This window comes from Monodelphis domestica, chromosome 1 (genome assembly GCF_027887165.1).
Source record: "Monodelphis domestica isolate mMonDom1 chromosome 1, mMonDom1.pri, whole genome shotgun sequence".
NCBI classification, from domain to species: domain Eukaryota; kingdom Metazoa; phylum Chordata; class Mammalia; order Didelphimorphia; family Didelphidae; genus Monodelphis; species Monodelphis domestica.
Genome location: NC_077227.1, coordinates 397,347,422 through 397,368,267, shown reverse-complemented (window position 1 = coordinate 397,368,267; position 20,846 = coordinate 397,347,422). Strand labels below are relative to the sequence as shown.

General features: G+C 45.3%; 2 protein-coding genes across 4 annotated transcripts in view; one reads left to right on the top strand and one right to left on the bottom strand.

Moving 5' to 3' along the window:
- The window catches only part of SAMHD1 (SAM and HD domain containing deoxynucleoside triphosphate triphosphohydrolase 1), a 58,152-nt gene extending 50,406 nt beyond the window's left edge, over positions 1–7,746 (top strand). The window contains exons 13-16 of one of the 3 annotated variants that reach the window (XM_007474308.3): positions 229–324; positions 1,077–1,181; positions 1,453–1,590; positions 6,316–7,746. In XM_007474308.3, coding sequence (XP_007474370.2) covers positions 229–324; positions 1,077–1,181; positions 1,453–1,590; positions 6,316–6,369 — 393 coding nt within the window. In that variant the 3' untranslated portion in view covers positions 6,370–7,746. Of the gene's footprint in view, positions 1–228; positions 325–1,076; positions 1,182–1,452; positions 1,591–5,222 lie in introns of all 3 variants that reach the window. The other 2 variants (XM_007474307.3, XM_001381548.5) reach the window with 2 other exon arrangements.
- On the bottom strand, positions 5,783–20,633 carry TLDC2 (TBC/LysM-associated domain containing 2). Its single transcript, XM_007474303.2, has 6 exons — positions 20,487–20,633; positions 17,562–17,711; positions 17,001–17,153; positions 15,067–15,162; positions 10,484–10,557; positions 5,783–9,306 (listed from the first exon to the last, which is right to left on the bottom strand). Exons 1-6 carry the CDS (start codon positions 20,517–20,519, stop codon positions 9,171–9,173), a joined length of 642 nt encoding a protein of 213 aa, XP_007474365.1. The 5' UTR covers positions 20,520–20,633; the 3' UTR covers positions 5,783–9,170.
- Positions 20,634–20,846: the final 213 nt, after the last annotated feature.

Below are 20,846 nucleotides of genomic sequence, written 5' to 3'. Positions count from 1 at the left end.
TTGCATCAAAGGATCTGGAAAGTTTAGTTAGTTTAGCTGTGCTTTTTGCATAATTCCAAATTTCTTGGAAGAGAGATTTTAACAAGTTAGAGAAATTTAGAGGCAGCATGTTCCAGACATGGGCAAGAGGGAGCTCATAGGACGTAAGACCATGAATGTGAGTATAACTTGTCTGTCATGGTTAGCGATGTTGTCTGGGTATTATATTCAAAATCCTCTCTTTCCTAGGACGAATATGATCAACTTCCAGAAAGTGTTGCAGATTCTAAACCAGAAAGTATACCCCTGCCAGTGGAATTAAAGGCTGAAGATTTTGTAGTTGATGTAAGTTTCTGGCACTATGACATCATTAATAAATATTTTCTAATGACATTATGACTCATAGCTGTAGGTCACTTATAGGTATCACTTGTCATTTGATCTGTTATCACTTCCAGATACTTTAGAAGTGAAATTTTTGCTGATCTTAACCTCTCAGTCCATAAAGCTTGAATTTTGTTTTCCCTGAAATAAAAGTTATAAGTTTAACCCCACCAATACCAGGCAATATATTTGGAGCATGGATTGGGCTAGATGAGTTGTAATTTTAGTGGTTTGAATTATAAGGGTTCATAATAATTGATCATCCATGTGACAGTATTTGATAAAATATTCTTGGTCAGAAGAACAAGCTGAATTATAACATTGTTCTTTAAAGGAGAATTCATTCTTGTTTCATCACATGATTTCCAGGAATTCATTGAGGTGAAAAGCAGACCACACACAGATGTGTGTTTCTTATGCCATAGCCAAAGGGCATAATGGAAATAGGGTGGGCACTTTTCCTTAATTCTGCTAAGTAATAGTATCCACTATTCTTCTAGGAACATTTTGACCAGATATAAAACAAAACAAAAAAAATCTTTCTGGGTCAATCTTAGTAGAATATTAATTTGAAGTTATACTTTTCTGCCTTTCCCATTGGCCTTAGTCATGATGATGGATAGTATTCCTTGACTTGCCTTTTGACACTCTGTAAATTAGAGATTATTATTCCTATTGCTGTCGTGTAGCTTTTTCTTTTTTCTTCTATCAAGGTTATCAACATGGATTATGGAATGAAAGAAAAAAATCCTATTGATAATGTTCGTTTCTATTGTAAGAGTGACCGAAATAAAGCAGTCATGATTACAAAAGATCAGGTAAACATTCATATTAGGGAAAAATAATTTGCCTGTGTGACATCTGACCAGTTTGCACATGTTTTTGTTGTTTTTAATGCAGTTCAGAATTGTTTGGTGTTTTACGTTTTCTGATAGAGATCTATTTTATTATGAATTGTGGGACATAATACTTAGGAAGGAAAGTAGTGGAGTGAGTTTTTAATACCACTAGTGAGAATGTGTGAGGACATAGTTGGTGGGGAGATTTACTCTCTTATCTGCTTTATGATGAAATCTTTCTTTTGCAAAGGTTTCTCAGCTTCTGCCTGAACAATTTGCAGAACAACTTATCCGAGTATACTGTAAGAGAACAGATAAGCAAAGTTTAGATGCTGCTGGTCAATATTTTGTTCAGTGGTGTATGAACAGAAACTTCACTAAACCACAGGTAAGTCATTTTTACTTTTTCTTAGGTAATTTCCTTCTATAAAGGTAGAAGGGCCCTTTCTCTTACCTTCTTCCCATACCTTTGAAATCTGACAAAATTGTTATTTAAGTTATAACAACTTTGATTATGATTTTAAATGTATAAAACTTTTTCTTTTTTAAATGCATAGTCTTGGGTATTACTTTAGAGAAATTTTAACAAAAGTTTGGCAAGATGTGTTCCTGAAATTCTCCTTGAACTACTGTGGAATCGCCTCTCCCCCCCCCCCAAAAAATCCAATTCCTGTCTTCAAGGACATTATATTATGTAATAATTAAAAACTAATATTTCCTTGACAGAGTTATCAGAGATATACAAAACATAGGCAAAAGAGCATAATGAAATAGTGAATACTAGCTGAAAAGTAAAAAGCTACCATCTACCAACAATGACTTTTTTTTTAACCTCTTCATTAATAATCTTCTGGCAGAAAAATTGCCTATGCTAGCTATATCTTCTTTTCCACTGTCTTTGGTTTGATTTTTGCTTCACCACTCTACTGAAACTAACTTCTTGAAGAGTCCTAACAAGAACCTAGCCATCAAATCCATTGGATTCTTTTCAGTTCCTATCCTCTTTAAACATTCTTTCACATTTGAATTGTCTCTCCATCCTTTTCAATCTCCATCCTTTTCAATGCCAGATTACGAGAAAAAGCTGTCTTTACTCCTGGCCTCCACTTCCCACTCACTTCTTACACCCCCCCCCCCCATCCCCTGGTTTCCCTGGCTTTTGTCCTAGCCCCTCCACTAAAACTGCTCTCTCCAAGATCACCAGTGATCTTATTACTGCTAAAAGCAGTATCCTTTTCTCAGTCCTCATCCTCCTTGACATATTACTATTTGATATTGTTGACTGTCTAAATACTTTTCCCCCATGAGGTTTTGGGTTGCATTCTCTCTTTAAAATTCATCATGGGGAGGGGGCAGCTGGGTAGCTCAGTGGATTGAGAGCTAGCCCTAGAGATGGGAGGTCCTAGGTTCAAATCTGGCCTCAGACACTTCCCAGCTGTGTGACCCTGGGCAAGTCACTTGACCCCCATTGCCTAGCCCTTAACGCTCTTCTGCCTTGGAGCCAATACACAGTATTGACTCCAAGACGGAAGGTAAGGGTTTAAAAAAAAAATTCATCATGGGGCAGCTGGAAGGATAAAGAACCAGGGTGGGAGATCCTGGGTTCAAATTGGGCCTCAAAACACTTCCTACCTTGTATGACCTTGGGCAAGTCATTTAACTTCATTTGTCTAGCCCTTGCCCTTCTATCTTAAAAGTTATCAAGATAAAAATTAAGTTTAAAAAAGAAAGTTCCTTATGTTATGCAAACTGTTTAAATGTTGTGTATGTGTAGGTCTCCATCTTGTATCTTTTTTTTAACCCTTGCCTTCCATCTTAGAATCAGTACTGCATATTGGTTCCAGGGCAAAAGAATGGTAAGAGCTAGGCAGTGGAGGTTAAGTGACTTGTCCAGAGTCACATGGCTGGGAAGTATCTGAGGTCACATTTGAACCCAGGACCTCCCATCTCTAGGCCTGGCTCTCAATCCACTGGGCTACCCAGCTGCCCCCTGAACTCTCATTAGCTCTCTTAGATTCAATTGACGTTATCCAGATTATCCCCCAACACTACCTATTACCCCTTTTGTCTCTTGTGAGCTTGAGACTGGAATCTTCATCTCCCTGCTGGGCATATTTGCTTGGATGTGTCCCCATGGCATCTCAAGCTCAACATGTTAAGAACAAAATTCATCTTTTCCTCTAAATCCTCCCCTCTTTCTAATTTCCCCATTTTTGTCCATCACGTCATCATCCCAAGATTGCATCCTAGGGCTCTCCCTGCTTGACCTTCTGTTCTCTCAGCCCTCCTCTCACCCCACCTAATCAGGTACCAATTCCTGGCAGATGGTGGGCATCAAATAAGCGTTTGTCCCAGCTCTTCTACCAGATTCTTTCTCTACTCTCTGCCTCTCTTCAGAAGTGCAGCATCTGATTCTCCTTCTCCCTGTCTAAATTCTCTTCTCTCCTTTGCTGGTTCTTTGTCCTCCTGAGCCTTTAGGGGAGGTATTTCTCCAAAGTTCTGCCCTTACTCCTCTTCTCATCTGTCTCCTCCATCCCAAGCAACCTCCCTCTTCTCTTTGGCTGCAGTTGCTACCTGGATTTAGCTAATTCCCAGATTTATTATCTTTAATCTTACCTATCTATCCTGTCACATCTCAGAGGTGACTTCTGAGGATTTGCCAAGGGAGCATCTAGTCTCAAGTGGGTATGGAAATGAACATAGAATTGAATGCGAAAATGAAAAAATGGAATCCTTTGTTTTAACCTTTTTTGTGTCAGGAACATTTGTAATCTAGTAAAACTGATTGGACTCCTTCTTAAAATATTGTTTTTAAATAATGTTTTTAGATAAAGTTAAATACACAGGACTAACAAGAAAACAAACATAATTCTTATTCCCTGGTGTCAGAACTGTAACATGTTCAAAATCAAGCTCTCTATCTTTCCTCCCAAATCTACCCTATTTTTAATTTTTAAGTCTTTACCTTTCGTTTTCAATCAATACTGTGTGTTCATTCCAAGGCAGAAGAGTGGTAAGAGCTTGACAGTGAGGGTTAAGAGTCACACAGCTATGAAGTGTCTGAGACTAGATTTGAACCCAGGACCTCCTGCCTTCAGGCCTGCCTTTCTCTCTCCACTGAACCACTAGCTGCCCCAAATCTATTTATTCTCAACTCACGTTTGTTAGTAGCATCGCTATTCTTCTTGGCCAAATGTCTGAAACTTTGGTATTCGCTTTGATTCTTTCCTCTCTGACCTCTCAGGCACAGCTGAGTTCTGCTAAATCTATCTCTACAACATCTCTCAGATCTGGCCCCTTTTTGCTGTTCCTATTGCTGCTACCCTTGTACTGGCTTTTATTACTATCCATCTAGTTTACCGAAGTAGCTTCCTAACAGTTCTTTCCATGTCCACCATTGGATCCCACTCCTCAATCTGTGCTTTATGTTGGTAGAATTTTTTTAAACCCTTCCTTCTGTCTTAGAATTGATACTGTGTATTGGTTCTAAGTCAGAAGAGTGGTAAGGGCTAGGCAATGGGGGTCAAGTGACTTGCTCAGCGTCACACAGCTGGGAAGTGTCTGAGGCCAGATTTGAACCCAGGACCTTCCATCTCTAGGCCTGGCTCTCAATCCCCTGAGCCACCCAGCTGCCCCCTGCATTCAGTCTTTCCATGTTGCTGTGGCGTCTTGGCCTCGTGCTGTCCTGAGTTCAGGGAGCTGTACAGGAGTGTATATGCAATTGAAGGAGTTGAACACGATGAGGGGGCACAATCCTGAGGAAGGAGTTTGGGGGTCTAAGTGCTATTCTGGACTCTGCCCCTAACTTGCTGTGTCCCTAAGGTGCCAACGCAGACAAACCGCTTCCCCTCTCACCCTGCTTCCTAACCCGAAGATGGAAGGGGATTGGCTTAATTGAGTCCCTAATTCTATTTCCGCTCTGCCATTCTGTGAGCCTAATAAAATCGTGCCTGTCCTTCCTCCGAGATCCAATGGTCTAATGAGCTTTTCCTGGCCATTTTTTTCCTTCTTGACCAACAGGATGGTGATGTTGTGGCCCCAAAACTAACACCTAGGAAACCGAGTTGGAATCCCCAGAATAGAGGCCAGGATCCAGATGGTGCAAGAAAGGGCTACAAACCCAAAAGCAACCTTTTTGGGAATTGATTGCTAGAATGGCAGTGTCTGCTCACTGTGTTTGCATATCTGCTTCTTATAAAGGGATCTGTCCAAGTTACAGTGCTGCAAGAAAGCTAGAACACACCTAACACCTATTCCTTGGCTTCTTCAAACACAACTGCTCTACATAGCTCAAGCAGAAGCTGGTCAGACTAAATAAATTACAGGTTTTTCTCTCATATTAACTTGGGGGGCTGAGTTATAGATAACTCACATATATATGTGTGTATATATATATGATTCCTAAAAGTCACGTAACTCATCAGGTCATCTAACCTGATATAAGAGGGCTTTGTCAGAAACAACATTCATAACAAATTCCAGGGAAATTTTAAGATTTTAGTTGCAATAGAGCAGTTTTTATGTGAGAACAGGAAGGAAGATCTTCCATCAGGTAGATAGATAATCTGCAGACTATGGGAAAAAGCCATAAACCTTTTTATTACTTCTTCAAAATGGGCTTGGTATCTTCAACTCTTCTTTATGTGAAAAAAAAATTTTTTTAAGCACTATTTTTATACACTCAATTCCTGTAGGGGGAAAACTTGTCTTTTCGAAATATATGGGAAATAGATGTTATAGATTCAATGTGTTGCCTCTTGGTTATGGGATGGGAAACCGAAGCTGTCTTGGCCATCCCTGGTTACAAAAGCAGAGTCTTTAAGAGGCAGCGAGCCCAGCCTGCCACGGCCCAGACCTCACCTGCCAGCCTCCCGTAGGACTAAGGGACGGCATATCTGCAGTTGAAACTTGGGAGAAACTTTGTAAGGAGAAAGCCCAAGGGCTCCAGGCACGTTATTCCAAATCCTCCTGATCTCAGTGGCCAGAATAGAGGCCTTTCTAGACCCCCGTGTGGGCCGTCCTTGTCCAGACCCCAGTAGGGCCCTCACAGAGGGCAGAGTTGCCCCTCGATCAGGGCTCCACTCTCAGCTGAATAAATTCCTTCTCTCAGCAGGTTTCGTTCCCTCTGTTTCTGAGTAATCAAGACTGTAAGAAGGCCTTGCTGTAGAAAGCCTCTTTTCCAAGGCTCTGCTCTGACCGGGGAATAAGTTTCTGCTACCTCCACAAAATAGACTTCAGCCAGATATTCAGGCAAAAGGACGAGACTTTGCTGCTGTCCTTGTGGCTTCTTTGGTGGCTTTCTGCCCCAGGCTGAGGTCAGATCTCCTTTTTCCCAGGGTGCCCGCCATAGGAGTGTACGTCCAAAAAGCCCTCCAAGCCCTCCAAGAAGCTTATCCTTCTTTGTGCAGAGATGCATGTCAGCCTAGCCTTCCACCTAGTGAGAGTCAAGGTTTTCTCTTGGAGGGTAGGGGAGAAGAGGAGCACATCCCCAAAGCGCTTGACCCCAGACATTTCCAGACTATTCTCTGGGGTTTAAAAGTTTCCACACAATCCCATCTGAAACCATCTTTGCCTTTTCTTATTTTGGAGGGTATCTGTAGCTGTCTCATGTTGCCTGATCGTGTTTTATTTTTTATTCTCCCTTGCTAGATTAAAAAGTCTGGGAGAGCAGACACTATGTCTTACTTCTCCTTCTAGCTCCCCCAGTTCCTCACACAGGGCCTTACACGCAGTAGACACAGAGCGTTTGAGGTCCCAGTGCCATGTCATCCCCTGGCCTTGCTCTTCCAGCAGCCTGTCCCCAGAGGCCTGGATGGGCAGCCTCCTTTCCCCAGGCTAGTGAGCGCTCCAGGATCCTGATTCTAGGCAAAAACTGGAAGTGTTTAGAGACAGCCACCAAGCGGGTCCAGGATTATATCTCAAGAGCCAGGGGACAGGACTTGGGGAATAGAGAATTGACTTGGCCAATGAAGGAGAACTTGCAGCCCCGGACCCCCTCTTTCTCCAGGCCTCCTTGATCTATTCCACAACACTGATTTCTTAGGTGACCTTGGACGAATTGCTTTCTTTGTCCAGTGGCAACAGGAAATGGGATGGGGATGGAGGGAGGTTTGGCAAAAAATTGCCAGTTCTTGGAATTACTATGCTGTATACGTGCTTTTTATTAAGATGATATAGCCAAAGTCAGGGGCAGGGATGTAGTAGCAAAGATCATCTTATTTCTGTAAAACGCTGTTTTTGAATCTGGAACTCTCTACCACAGCACTACTGTTGTCTCACACACCCTGGGGAGGGAGGGGGAGAAGATCTAAGGTTTGCATCTTTGTCCTATCAAGGTTGCCGCACTTTATTTTATGATGCTTGCTTCCCTTCTTGGGCTATCAAGTTCAGATTTTACTTGGGAAACACCTTTGATGTTTGTATACAAATACCTTCAGTGTCTCAGCCACTGGAATTAGTGGATATTCTCATTGCATTTTTAAAAAATCAATACCTGGGATGAGTGTGGAAAACACTGCAATAAAGCTTATGAATGTATCTCCAACCAGACTGCCTGCTCTCTCAAGGTGTATTTCATGCTGTTATGTCATCCTCCATTGGAGATTTGACTCATGTTTTAACCAATATTGTTTTAAATTGAATGAGAAACATGTTTCATCTTGACCACCATATAATCATCCTCTCATCAGCCTAGTTGTCCTGTGAATGAAGATGGCATTTTTTTAAACCTTTACCTTCCACCTTAGAATCAATACAGTATATGGGTTCTAAGGCAGAAGAGCAGTAAGGTCTAGGCAATAGGAATTAAGTGACTTGCCCAGGGTCACACAGCTAGGAAGTGCCCAAGTCCCAATTGGAACCCAGGACCTCCTGTCTCTAGGCCTGGCTCTCCCTCTATTGAGCCTTCTGGAGATATCATTTTACTGTGTCTGTGTTACTCCATTTCTCTGACCCAACTTTAGAGGGATAAATCTTTTAAACTGCCATGAAAGGAAAGGGATAAATCTTCTAATGATGCAAGGAGGGGAAAGCAGTTACTAGCTAGGGGAGAGAGAATTTGGTCCTTGTCCCTGAAAGCTGGCAACTTCTCCTTATAACCTCAAGAGCAAAGGAGATTTCAAGTGGATCACTTTGTAGGTGTCCTTGTTGAATCTAGTCTTCTCCCCCCTCTCTTAGCCTCCTCATGGTAGTATCATTTGGCCTGGCATGTGAAAACACCCAGTGCTGATGCCTCTTGACCCTTCCTTCTCTGCTGCAGGCTATTTCCCCAGCAAAGGGTTTACTCTAGAGCACTGGTTTCCCTCTGACACAGACTTGGATGGTCTGTCCAGGGTTTTCTTGGAAAAGATCCTGGAATGGTTTGCCATTTCCCTCTCCAGTTCATTTTACAAAGGTGGAAACGGAGGCAAACAGGGTTAAGTGACTGGCCCAGGGTCACACAGCTGGCAAGTGGCTGAGGCCAGATTTGAAGAGGAGTCTTCCTGTCCTCAGGCCCTGCTAGATGGGTTGCCAAGGAAGTCTGTGGTCCACCCACCAAAGCCGCCTTCTGGAGTTGACTCCTGCACTCGTACTTCGCCTGGTTTGGGACAGAGAAGTGCATCAGCCTTGAAATGTGCCCTTTTATTGTGTCCAGGATAAAGTCCCAGGAAAAAAAATGAAGCAACGGGGTCGTGTTCCCTGGGCCCTCCTGTGCAGCAGCCTTTGTCAGGAACGGGCTTCCTCTTTTTCTGTAGGCCTTGTTGGCAGCTTATTTGGGAGGTCCGAGGGGAGCTGCGTGCCATGCAGGTTTATCCAACGCACAGTCATTTGCAGCTGGAATGGACTGCTGTACCCCACAGGCTTGCCCCGGTTCAAAGAGCCCTCTGATAGGGCCCAGCTGTTCACATAGCTAACCCTCTTCTGCTCTACCAGTCCCCCCCGGAAGGAGGTGGTGAGGAGTTCCGAGCGGCCTGAGCCGTTCTGGGCACCTCAGCTCAGCGTCCAGGCCTCCAATTCCTGCAGGAAGAATTCTTCCTGCCTTGCCAGGACTTCATTGTTGAAGGTTGCGCAGGGGCGGCTGCCTCCGTGGTTCAGATCCCCATCCAGCCACAGCCCAAAGTGTCCACTGGAGACAAAAAGAAATCTGGGTATCAGCAAGGCTTCCCCACACCCCACTAGGGTCAGAGACCCACATGGATAATTAGGGCCATGCCCCACCTACATTTTGAGCTGGTTGAAAAATCCGTCTTGAGGGCCCTGAACCTCCCTCTACTTTTTCTCTGTGCTGGGCAGCCAGCTGCCACTCCAGAACTCGGGTACCCATTCAATGCAGCCAGCTGTTGTGCATTCAGAACTGAACAGCTACCCATAGGAGATATTTGCAGCATTCAATTTAAATGCAATGACATCTTTTGTTTTTACATCATCTGCATTTCCCAAATATTTGTTCTCTTTTTCCCTCCTAGAGAGCCATTCCTTAAAGAATAAAGGTATGGGGGGGGGAGGGGATTTTTGTCGTTGACTGGCTTGGTGGATAGAGAGCAGGTCCTGGGTTCAAATGTGGCTTCAGCCAGTCCTTCCTAGCTGTGTGACCCTGGGCAAGTCACTTAACCCCCATTGCTTACCGCTTAAGGCTCTTCTGCCTGGGAACCAGTACATAGTAGTGATTCCAAGACTGCTCCACCTCATTTTATGGATGGGGAAACCCAGGATTACCCAGTTAATGTGTCTGAGGCCAGCTTTGAATCAGGTCTTCCTGACTCCAGTGGCCTATTCACGGTCCACCTGGTTGGCCCTAGTTGCAGTATTTTAGTTCTAAACCCTCACCTTCTGTCTTGGAGTCACTACTGTGTATCAGTTCCCAGGCAGAGGGCAGTAAGGGCTGGGCAATGCGGGTCACCCGCTGGGGGGCCCTCGGTCCCTGGGCCTGACTCCATCCGCAGAGCTCCCCAGCCCCGGAGGTGCAGCCCGGTAAATGGCAATGCTTACTGCACCGAGGAATGAGCCTTCCGGCCGCGGAGCAGGGGGCTGGGAGGGCAGCTCTCGGCCGGAAGTGGCTGCCACTTTTTATATCTTATCTATCCAGTCCCCCCGGGGAGCGGGCCCTCTTAGGAAGGAGGCCGTGCGGCGCTGGCGTTTGCCCTGGCGGAGCCTAAGCCCTTAAACCGGGCCTCCCTCCCTCCCAGAAGGGATGGTTTTCCTCTGACTCTATGGCAAGATGCGGGAGAGGCACCGGCTCGTGCCCCTTCAGAGCCTGGGGGCGCGGCCCCCCTCAATCCCGGGAACCCTTACGGAACGCATACCTGCCACTGCCCATTACCAGCAAGTCCTGGTCTCCTTTGATGAAGAAAGAATTTCGGCCCGTCCACTTAAACACCTGCAAGACAAGGAACTCTGGAGCGGGTTGCAGTACTGCGGGCGGCCACTGGGGGCAGCGCTGGCCGCAAAGCTTTGGCTCACCCTCAAAGTTTTTCTTTAGGCAGAACTCCGGGTAATTTGCCCACAGCCTGGTCCCTGCTCAGGGAAGGGCGTGTCCACAGAGGAGATCGGAGGGTGGCGGGGAAAGCCTGAGGGTCGCCAAACCTAGATTTACTTCTTTTTTTAACTAATTTTTTTTTTTGCCAATTACATATCTTAAATTCCCACTCAAGTTTTCCGAAGTTACAAGCTCCAAATTGTTTCCCTTATTCCCTCCCAGAGGTGGCGGGATTCAATCTGGGAAGCCTAGATTTACATCCCAGGTCTGTCATTGGCTAGTTGGGTGATATTGAATCCTCTGAGCCTCCATTTTCTTATCCTAAAAATGGGGATAATAATCTGACCTACCTACTTCACAGCATTTTTTGCCAAGATTAAAAGATGTGTGAGAAGGGTTGTTGTTTTTTTCCTAAGCCAGACTATTATATTATTGATTGTAATTAATTGGAAAAATTGGGATGTGGGGCTAGAAAATAGTTAAGGTTTAGAGGGGGAAGGAGGAGCTATGTTCAGAGAAAACAGAATAAGGAAAGCATGGGGTGCTCTTGGAGAGGATGCTGAAATGTTAATGAATGCCAGAGAAGGTAGAGCTGCTAATTCCTACTTTCTTCATTTCTTATGCCTGGGGTTCTCTCCACTAAGAAGAGTCTTCAGACTGGAAAGAGAAGAAGCAAATATCATCAAAAGGGGAACTGAAAAGGAGAGATGGTGAGGGAGGGCTTTGCTATATTAAATGAACTCTCAAGTTTCCCAGCTTAGGGGAAGGGAGGGAGGGAGGGAAAGAGGAAAGAAGAGGAAGGAGGAAGAAAGGAAGGGAAGGGAAGAGGGAAAGAATGAAGGGAGGAAGGAAGAGGGGAGGAAGAAAGGAAAATGTAGGGAAGGAGAAAGGGTAGAAGAAAGGAAAAATGGGAAAGGAGGGGAAGAAGGAAGAGAGAAGGTGGGAGGGAAGAATAAAGAAAGGAGGGAGGGAGGAAGAAAAGAAGAAAGGTAGGGAAGGACACAGGCATTTACTAAGTGCCCACTATGTTCACTTTACAAATACCTTATTGGATCCTCACAAGAGAGACTACTATTATTATCTGCATTTGATGGTTAAGCAAAGTTGGGAGGGAGTTCAGATTTATGACATAAAAGCTTATAGAGCATATTAATGGAAAAATACTGATAATATTTTTGGAAGTCAGTATGGCTTCATCCCCCAAATATTTTGTCTACTACCAGCTTGTTTTCCTTTCGGATAATCCCCAAGTAATATTTTGCTCTGACCTCCGATATGCAAAATGACCAGCTCCTGGGTGGCCACCCACTATCAGAGTTTAAGAACTCTCTTGGAAGGGCACATAGCAGCACACCCTCTCCCCTGGCAGTGCACACCTTCCCCCTGGAGTAATCCCCTTCCTGTTGAATGGATTGTTGTCTCTGAGCTCCCCAGCTCGGTGCCACTCTTATTGGAGTTACTCTCTCTGCTCTTTAGTGTTTGCCTGAGTCTTAGGTCAGGCCCCCTTCCCTTCTCTTCCCCTTTGCTTTCAATAAAACTTTTCATTGATCCGATTCCCCTTGTTTTGCCTGTTATTTACTACATATTATTCTCAGTATCTAATCTCACGAAGGGGCTGTTTTCTCCAACATCTCTGGCTGGCTCAGGGGCCTTTTCTTAGACATCAACGACCTATTGGCAGCTACTGGGGGACTCTGGCTTTGTGAGCCCAGTTGTAGAAAGCAAGAATCAGGAGAGAAACCCAAGAGGGATGCCTCTGTGTCAGAGGACTGATACAAAACAAAGTGAGAAGACCATTGGGGTTTTTTTTTTAACCCTTACCTTCCGTCTTGGAGTCAATACTGTGTATTGGCTCCAAGGCAGAAGAGTGGTAAGGGCTAGGCAATGGGGGTTAAGTGACTTGCTCAGGGTCACACAGCTGGGAAGTATCTGAGGCCAGATTTGAACCCAGGACCTCCCCTTTCTAGGCTCTCCATCCACTAAGCTACCCAGCTGCCCCCTGAGTCTGGATTTTTAAGAGAAGAAAGTGAGTGGCAGTTGAGATCAGGACAGAGAAGGTAGGATGAAGTTGGGGGTGAGGCACAGGTATATTATAAAGAAATCTGAGGAGTAAGAGAACACCTACAACTCGGGCACAGTGACATGACAGCTGAGCTATCAAAATCTTTACCCTAAAATAGAAGTCTTAAGACATCACTCATTTGCTCAAGAACCTTCTGCTACCAGGCTAAAACCCCAAATCCCAACTCCTGCCATGGACTCTAAAATCCAGGCCCACTTGCTATTACCAGCACCTGCCATTCCTTTGCACAACGTGTCTTCCCTGCGTGGAATTAAGTCCTTCCTCAATCCCACCTCCTTCACAAATCAATCCATGTGCCCCCAGGTGGGAGGGGGGTTCCTACGTTCCCGGGTATTATTCTCTCCCTTTAAATGATTGTGGACATGCTTTTTCTGTTTATTTGTCCCTTGCCTCCCCGGAGAATATAATCTCCTGGAGGGCAGACCGGTTTTTTGCCTTTATGTCCCCAAGACCTAGCAATTGGCAATTATTTTAATAAATGGATGGGATCGGAACTGAGCCTCGAGGCATGTCAAAGATTCTGAAAAGCACAGATGGAAAATAGAAAATGGTACTCAGGGCCTGGGGGCAGCTCTGAAGCATTGATTTTTGGGAATAGCTAGTTGGCACAGTAGATAGAGGGCTGGGCCTGGAGTCAGGAAGACCTGAGTTCAAATATGGTCTCAGATATTAACTAGCTAGATAGCTATGTGACCTTGGACAAGTCACTTAACCCTGTTTGCCTCAGTTTCCTAATCTGTAAAATGAACTGGAGAAGGAAACCCAGAAAACCCCAAATGGGGTCACTGAAGAGTCAGACATGATTGAAAAATGACTAAATAATGAACAGTTTTACTGTTAACAGAGGTCATGAGAATGGTATTGAAATAAGCTGGAAAACTAGATGGGAGCCAAATTGTGAAGAGCCTTAAATGTTAAGCTAAGGAAATCACATGTCATCCTAGACCCAATGGGAAACCACTGGTAATTTTTTAAATAGGAGTGCCCTGTCATTAATTATAACAAAGTTATTTTGGCAATTGTCAGAGCCAGTATTCGTAAAGTATTTTAAGTTGGATATAGCCAAATATCTTTTTGTCCTTACTGCAACTCTGGGAGGCAGGTGCAATTGGGAGGTAGGTATTATTATCCCCATTTTACATATGAAGAAACTGAGGCAGGAAAAACCCCAAGTGACTTGCTCAGGGTCACACAGCTAGTGTCTGACATAGGATTTGAACTCGGGTCTTCCTGACGACAGCCCCAGCACTCTAAAGACTGTACCATCAGTTTTATCATCTTTAAAATGACAAAAGTATATTCTTCAAAATGCCTTTCACCTCTAAATCTGTGATCCCATGGCTAAATCCAAAGACGAGGAAAATTAGCAGCATAGGGGAATGAGAAGCATTTTGAAGGAAGAGGCAAGCCTGGTCTATTATTAGGAGGTTACTGCAATAATCTTGATTCTGTGCCAGTGACAATGTCTCCTCGGCAGCTGTATTTCAGAGGTAGATTCTAGATTTCTTGGTGACAAGTCACTCTCCTGCTCAGGAAATTCCAGTGGCTTGTTTTGAGCTTAGCAAGTGGTTGGTGGGAGGAGAGAGGTACAAAAGATGGAGATTTTAAGTGACTTTCTAAGACTTAGAGGTGTGGAATTAATGGCAAAACTGAGACTCAGACCCAATTCTGTATAACGAACGATTTCTCAGACTTGCCATGCTCCAAAATTTTCTTGTTGTTTAGTCATTTCAGTCATGTCCAGCTTGTCTTGGCTGAGTTTTCTTGGCAGAGTATGTGAGTAGTTTGCCATTTCCTTCTCCAGCTCATTTTACAGAGGGGGAAACTGAGGCAATCAGGGTCAAGTGACTTGGCCAAGGATACCCAGCTAGTAAGTGTCTGAGGCCAGATTTGAACTGGAGAAGAGGAGTATCTTAGGGAGGTGAGTTTCTTAGAGACCCTCATCTAGAAGAAGGATCAGACTTATTCTGCTTGGCCTAAAAGACAGAATTGGGATCAAAGGTGGGGAAGTTAGAAAGAGGGATAGTTTGGCTCAAAGAAGGATTCACTCCCTAAGAGTTAAAGCTATCTAACAATAAAACAGGCTGCTGTGCCCGGTAGTGCCATCCCCGCTTCCACCCCCATTTCCTGGACACGACAACCAGGGTATCTGCCCTGGTTCTGTCCCCTGCATTCACCCTGGCACCTCCTGGCACAGATGGACCAGCCCGCAGATCTGAAGGCACTTGCAGAGCCCCAGGGCACTTAGTCCCCACTCTGCCTTCACCCCAGAGGGACAGAGCTGCGCTGCCAGGGGCCTCCAGAGATTCCCAGCCTGGGGACCGCACCTTCAGCTGGGGGGAGAAGGAGAAGAGGAAGGTTTCTCCCGTGCCGTAAAAACAGCTGCTGACCCGGATGGCCGTCGAGGAGAAAGCACCGAATATCTGGAACGGGAAGCAAAAGCGTGGTTGGCAGCTGGCACAGGCCTTGGGGGACGGCAGGGAGTGTCCTTAGGAGCCCGAGGTTTTGCCAGGGACCATCCCATCCCTTGTCCTCCCAGCCTGGCTTTCAGAGAGGGTCTAGGCCCTGGACCTGTAGCTAGTGCCAATTATCCTATCAATAAGGCATTCCTGTGCCCACACAGGTTTCCAGCCTGGAATGCCCTTCCTCCGGCCCGTCCTGTAGGGTCCGGCATGGCTAGCTTCTCCTCACCGACTGCTCCAGCCCATACTGAACCTTTACAACAGTTAGGGGCCGAAAAGCGCAATGTAGCTCTAAATTACCCGCTGACTTGTCCTTTTCACTGTTTCCTGGGGACGGTGCTCCTTCCCCACCCACACGGTGAGCTCTCCAGGGACAAGGATTCCTTCCTAACAGGGGTGCTGAGTGAGCACAGAGCGAAGCACACACTAGGTTATCAAGAGATGTTTATTGATGGACTGATTAGGAGAAACAAGGCCATAACTAGGATAGGGCAACTTGAGCTTTGCCCAAAGGTGATGAATTTGAAGATTGACAGAGACTGCAGCCTCTTTTGTGGCATGGAAAAACAGAGCTTGGAACCTAATTAGTGAGCATAATTAGTTAAAATAGGGTTTTAGACTAGAGAATGGGCTGAAGTCAGCTCCTCTCCTATCCCAGAGTGCTCTGCTTCACAACCACTCCCCAGAAGTAACTTCAAACTCCCCAGGCTCTCTGAATGCCCTGGTAGGAGAGATGCCAAAGTGAGGGCCAAATGTGTTGTGCCACTTGCTCTAGGTGCTCTTTGAGTTTTTGCCCCAGGCACAATTCCTAGGTGGGGTTCTGAGTAAGGATGGCAATCAAAGCTGATGTTGTTGGGAAGAATTAATGACAGAACACCTCCCCCACATCTGATGCCCCTAACCCCTGGTGGGGTCTAGAGGAGAGAGAGACACAGAGAGAAACACAAAGAGGAAGAGACAAAGAAAGGAGAGAGAGAGAAACAGACAGACAGAGGAAGGAGAGACAGAGAGGGGGAAAAAAAGAAACAGGAGAAATATGGAGAGAGAAAGTGGAGAGAGAGAAAGAGGAGAGGGGGAGACAGAGAGACACAGAAACACAAAGAAAAGGATAGAGAAAGGAGAGGCAGAGAGAGACAGTGTCAGAGAAAAGAGAAAGAGAGAAGAGACAGAGAAGAGTAAAAGAGAGAGAAAGGAAAGAAAGGAGAGTGGAGAGAGAGACAGAAAGAAGAGACAGTTAGAAAAGAGTAAAAGAGAGAGAGAGGAGAGAGAAAGGGAAGACAGAGACAGAGACAGAGACAGAGACAGAGACAGAGACAGACAGAGAGAGAGAGAGACAGACAGAGAGAGAGAGAGATTTTGGGAAGAAGACCAGATAATAAAACTGTTGGGGGACCAGAATCCAGACATCTAATTGAGGGGAGAAGAGCAGGGGAAAGGAATTGGCCAGCTTGAAAAGCAAACTTGTCTCCTTCCTTTTTTCCTTAGGGATCCCTAATATCTGATTCAGCTCATGATTGCCTACTCCTGCTATATGACTTTTCAACCACATGACCTGTGGTGAGAGGAGCCTGTCAGGTGGGCCTGTGGGCCACCTGGTGAGAGCATCCTCATTCCTCTGTCTCTGTGTGTCCTTTCCCAGAAAATGCAGAATTTGCTTCAGAAAAGACTCTCCACAGAAGAGAACCTCATAGGGTCAGTTGGGGCAGGGAGACACTGGCACAACCTTCTTCCCCATTCAAGCTTTTACCCTGGTCCAGCCCTCCAAAAGATAATCACCCACCATCAGGCCTGGCCCTTACCTGGCCATCCCTATCCCTGAGGACTAGGAGCACAGGGGAGCTCTGGCCCTCCATTCTCCGATACAAATTCTTGAGGCTGAAACCGTCCCTTGCAGTGCAGTAAACCAGCGTCCATGAGTGGCCAATGAACCGAGGGGGAAAGTGTGGGACAAGCTAAGGACAGAAGCAGGAGTGTGAATGGGGTGTTCTTCTTCAGTCAAGGTTAGGGGTGGGAATGGGGGGGACCAGGAGGACTCAAGCAGAGAATAGCAGCCAAAGGATGGAAGAGAAGACTTGCTCTGGCCACTAGATTCAATTCTCTGTCTCAGAGCATCAATATGGAGCGGAATAGCACCTCAAGCCATAGTGCCACAGATGGGGCCAACATATTATCACCATTTTACAGGTGGGGAAACTGAGGTTCATGACAGGGAAATAATTGGTCTTATTTCCCACAGCAGGGCAAGAACCTAGATCTTTCCGCTGCTAACCTCTCTCTGACATCATCCAGGAAGAGAGCCTGTAGTAGCCCTCTTGGTCTCAGATCCAAAGTCCGTAAACCCCAAAGTAGTACCGCCATACCTGCCTGAACTCCTCCACGTGAAGGACTTTGCTCTCTCCTAGGGTGGGGACCCAAGCCTCTTCAATGCCTGGGCCCTGGGCTGTTGGCATGGCCTGGGCCATAACCTCAGCCTCATTCTCTCCTGGCAGTGGGTCATCTGGTTGGGTTGGCTGTGGGAGATACAGACAGCATGAAAAGGAAAACTGGATTCAAGCCTGGCCTGAGCAATGGAGTAGATGGCCTTCTTAGACGTGTTCTCTCTAAGCCGTACCTTAAGTCATAGAAACAGAATCTGGAAGGGACTTTAAAGACCATCTCATTTGAACCTCATTTTATAGAAAAGAAAACGAAGGGAAAAAAAGAAATCATTTCCTTAAAAACATATAGGAAGTTTATCGCAAACAGGGTCTATAATACTGGCCTGAAGTCCATGCCACACTCCACACTCCACACTGCCTCTTGTCTAGATTTTGGCCACCTTCCCCTGCCCCACTCCATCCTCCAGCAGTGCCTCCAAGTTCTGGTGCCCCAGGACCATCTCATTAGGCCCTTGATGACAGAATTCTCCCTGTGCATCCAAGGAGGGCTCTGGTCTCAGGTGCAGCCTCCCTCAGGTCAGCTTCTCCTTCTGAGATATAGGCAGGAGGAAGCAATAATAGGTCCCAATGGGTGTAAAAAATGGGGACAATTCCCATGGAGTTGGACCCAGCTGTAGCTGATGCCCTAACACAGGGACACAGATCTCTGGGAAGCAAGAGGTCCTCCAGTCAAGGTTTCTGGGCTCCTAGCCCTTCTGAGTCTGTTCTGTCCTAAAGGAAAGGTCAGGTTACAGTTTTAGGGGTGGGGACAAGCAGGTGCTAGAACATCCAGGATCCCTGCCCTTACTCCTCCTCATAGCTTCCCCTATCCAGGTGCCAAGAACAAAGACCTTAAAATTCTGTGTGTGTGTGTGTGTGTGTGTGTGTGTGTGTGTGTGTGTGTGTGTGTTCACAGGTGTGCATATGTATGATCATCCATTGTAACATAAGAGAAAGAGATCTAGATTTGGAATCAGAGAATTGATTTCAATTCTAGGCTTAGCCACTTACTATTTAATTTTTTTTTCTCTCTCTGGGCCTCAGTTTCCTCATATGACAAATAAGGAAACTAGACTAAATCTAGGTGTTTTGGTTTTTTTTTTTAAACCCTTACCTTCTGTCTTCATAAAGGCTAAATAATTGGAGTTAAGTGACTTGCCCAGGGTTACACAGCTAGGAAGTGTCTGAGGTCAAATTTGAACTCAGGTCCTCCCTTCTCCAGCCCTGGTGCTCTATCTATTGTGCTACTTGGCTACCCTTAAATCAAGGTACCAAGAGTAGATTTTTGGGAGTCCATGACCTTGGATGGGGGGAAAATGGTTTCTTTATTTTCACTAACAATTTAGTATTTTCTTCAGTTGGGAATATAGGCAACAAACCACAGGAGTATTAGCAGTACCTATGACTTTGTAAACAATGAAAATCACAGATATCTTCATATCAGTGTTCTAATCATTGTAGATATCTTGAAATAGAATTATGCTCATCACTATTTTGGAATTGCTATGGTTGTTAGACCCTTTAAGTTACCTACATTTTAAAGTGCTTTACCTAATCATTTAAGGCAGCTAAATGATACAGTACATAGGGAGCTAGACTTAGAAACTGGAAGATCTGAATTCCCTGGGTAAACCACTTCACCTCTGTTTGCCTCAGTTTCCTCATCTGTAAAATGGAGATAATAATACCTACCTTACAGGGTTGTTGTAAGGATCATATGAGAACATTTACAGAACATTTACAAAAGCTGGCAAAGAACTTTATAAATGTTTTTGTTGTTGTTGTTCAGCCGTTTTAGTTGTGTCTGACTCTATGACCTCATTTGCGGTTTTCTTGGCAAAGATACTGGAATGGTTTGCCATTTATAAATGTCAGCTATTATTATCAACTTTAATTAGAGAATTAAATTTAGAATTACATAGTAATTAAATAATTATATCTTATACATTATAGTAAGATTATAATTAAATTTAATTAAATTACATTTAGAGAAACATGTATACTACATCACAAATTTGTTTTTTTTAATATTTTGATAATTACATTTCTATTTAATTGGCTTCCTTTGAAACCTTGTGCATTTTTATGCATTTAAAAATATTATTCTGAGAAGGTTGCAATAGATTTCACTAAACTGTCAAAGAAGCCCATAACACTAAAGATTGAGACCCCTTGGGCTAGATGGTTTCTAATGTCACTTCCTTCCTGTGTGTTTGTGTGTGTGTGTGTATTGAGTTCTGAGGAAGAAGGCCCAACCTGAGGAGTAAAAATCAGTCAGAGCCTTTCCTATGAACCTGATCCCTACCCTGAAGCCCTTTCCCATTTCCTCCTAGGCTCTTCTTGCTTAATGGGGCCCTTGACAATAGATGGCCTTTTCTTTCTGTTTCCTAAGCCAGATTCAAACTACAGGTGGTCCGGGTAGCTCCCAAGTCCCTATAGGGCCCTGTCAGCCCAGGGCTGGGACTGGGCAGTAGAGTGCTTCATCAAGAATGCCATCACACAAACGGATTCTGGTCTAAAAGGGGCCAGTCACACTTCCAGGTATGGTGGAGAGCCTGAGTCTAACCCATGCCCTCCCACACAGGATAGGATTGTCATCGGAACAGACCTCATCTTCCTCATTACAATCTCTGTGGCCTCATACCAGACCGCAGCAGGGATAGAGGGAAGAGAGAGCCCTCTGCCAAGGTTGATGCAGGGATGCTGAGAGCTGAGGGCTTGGTGAGAGCCAGGAGAGCTAGACCTTTGGAGAAGAAACAGAAATGGCTTCAAGTGCCCAGCTGAACCGCCCCAAGCTCCATACCCACCTGGTGCTTTACAGAGAGGGAACAAATGAGGGGGAAATCAGGGAGAGGGAGCATGACCTACCAGCTGGGTGTAGCGCCATCGGAGCCCTCTCATCCTGCTGCCTGGGGCCAGGCTGGCTGGGACAGGGTCATGGACATCCACTTTAGGGCGGGACAGAGGGGAACTAAGGGAAACAGGAAAGAGAACACCTGGTTGGTGAATGACACCTTTCCTTGCCCTTTGCAACTTCCTGAGCCTCGCCCAACTCCTGGCAACCCCTGCCACCCTCCCACTGGCTTGTTGTCCGGCACAGGCATCAGGCTTCTTTCCCTGAGAAGCTTGCCCTCAAGACTCTCTTCCCAGGAACTGGGGTCTTCACTGACATCTGCACCTTAGCAATAACCTGGGCTAGTCTCTGTTTTACTGAGGGGAAAACTGAGA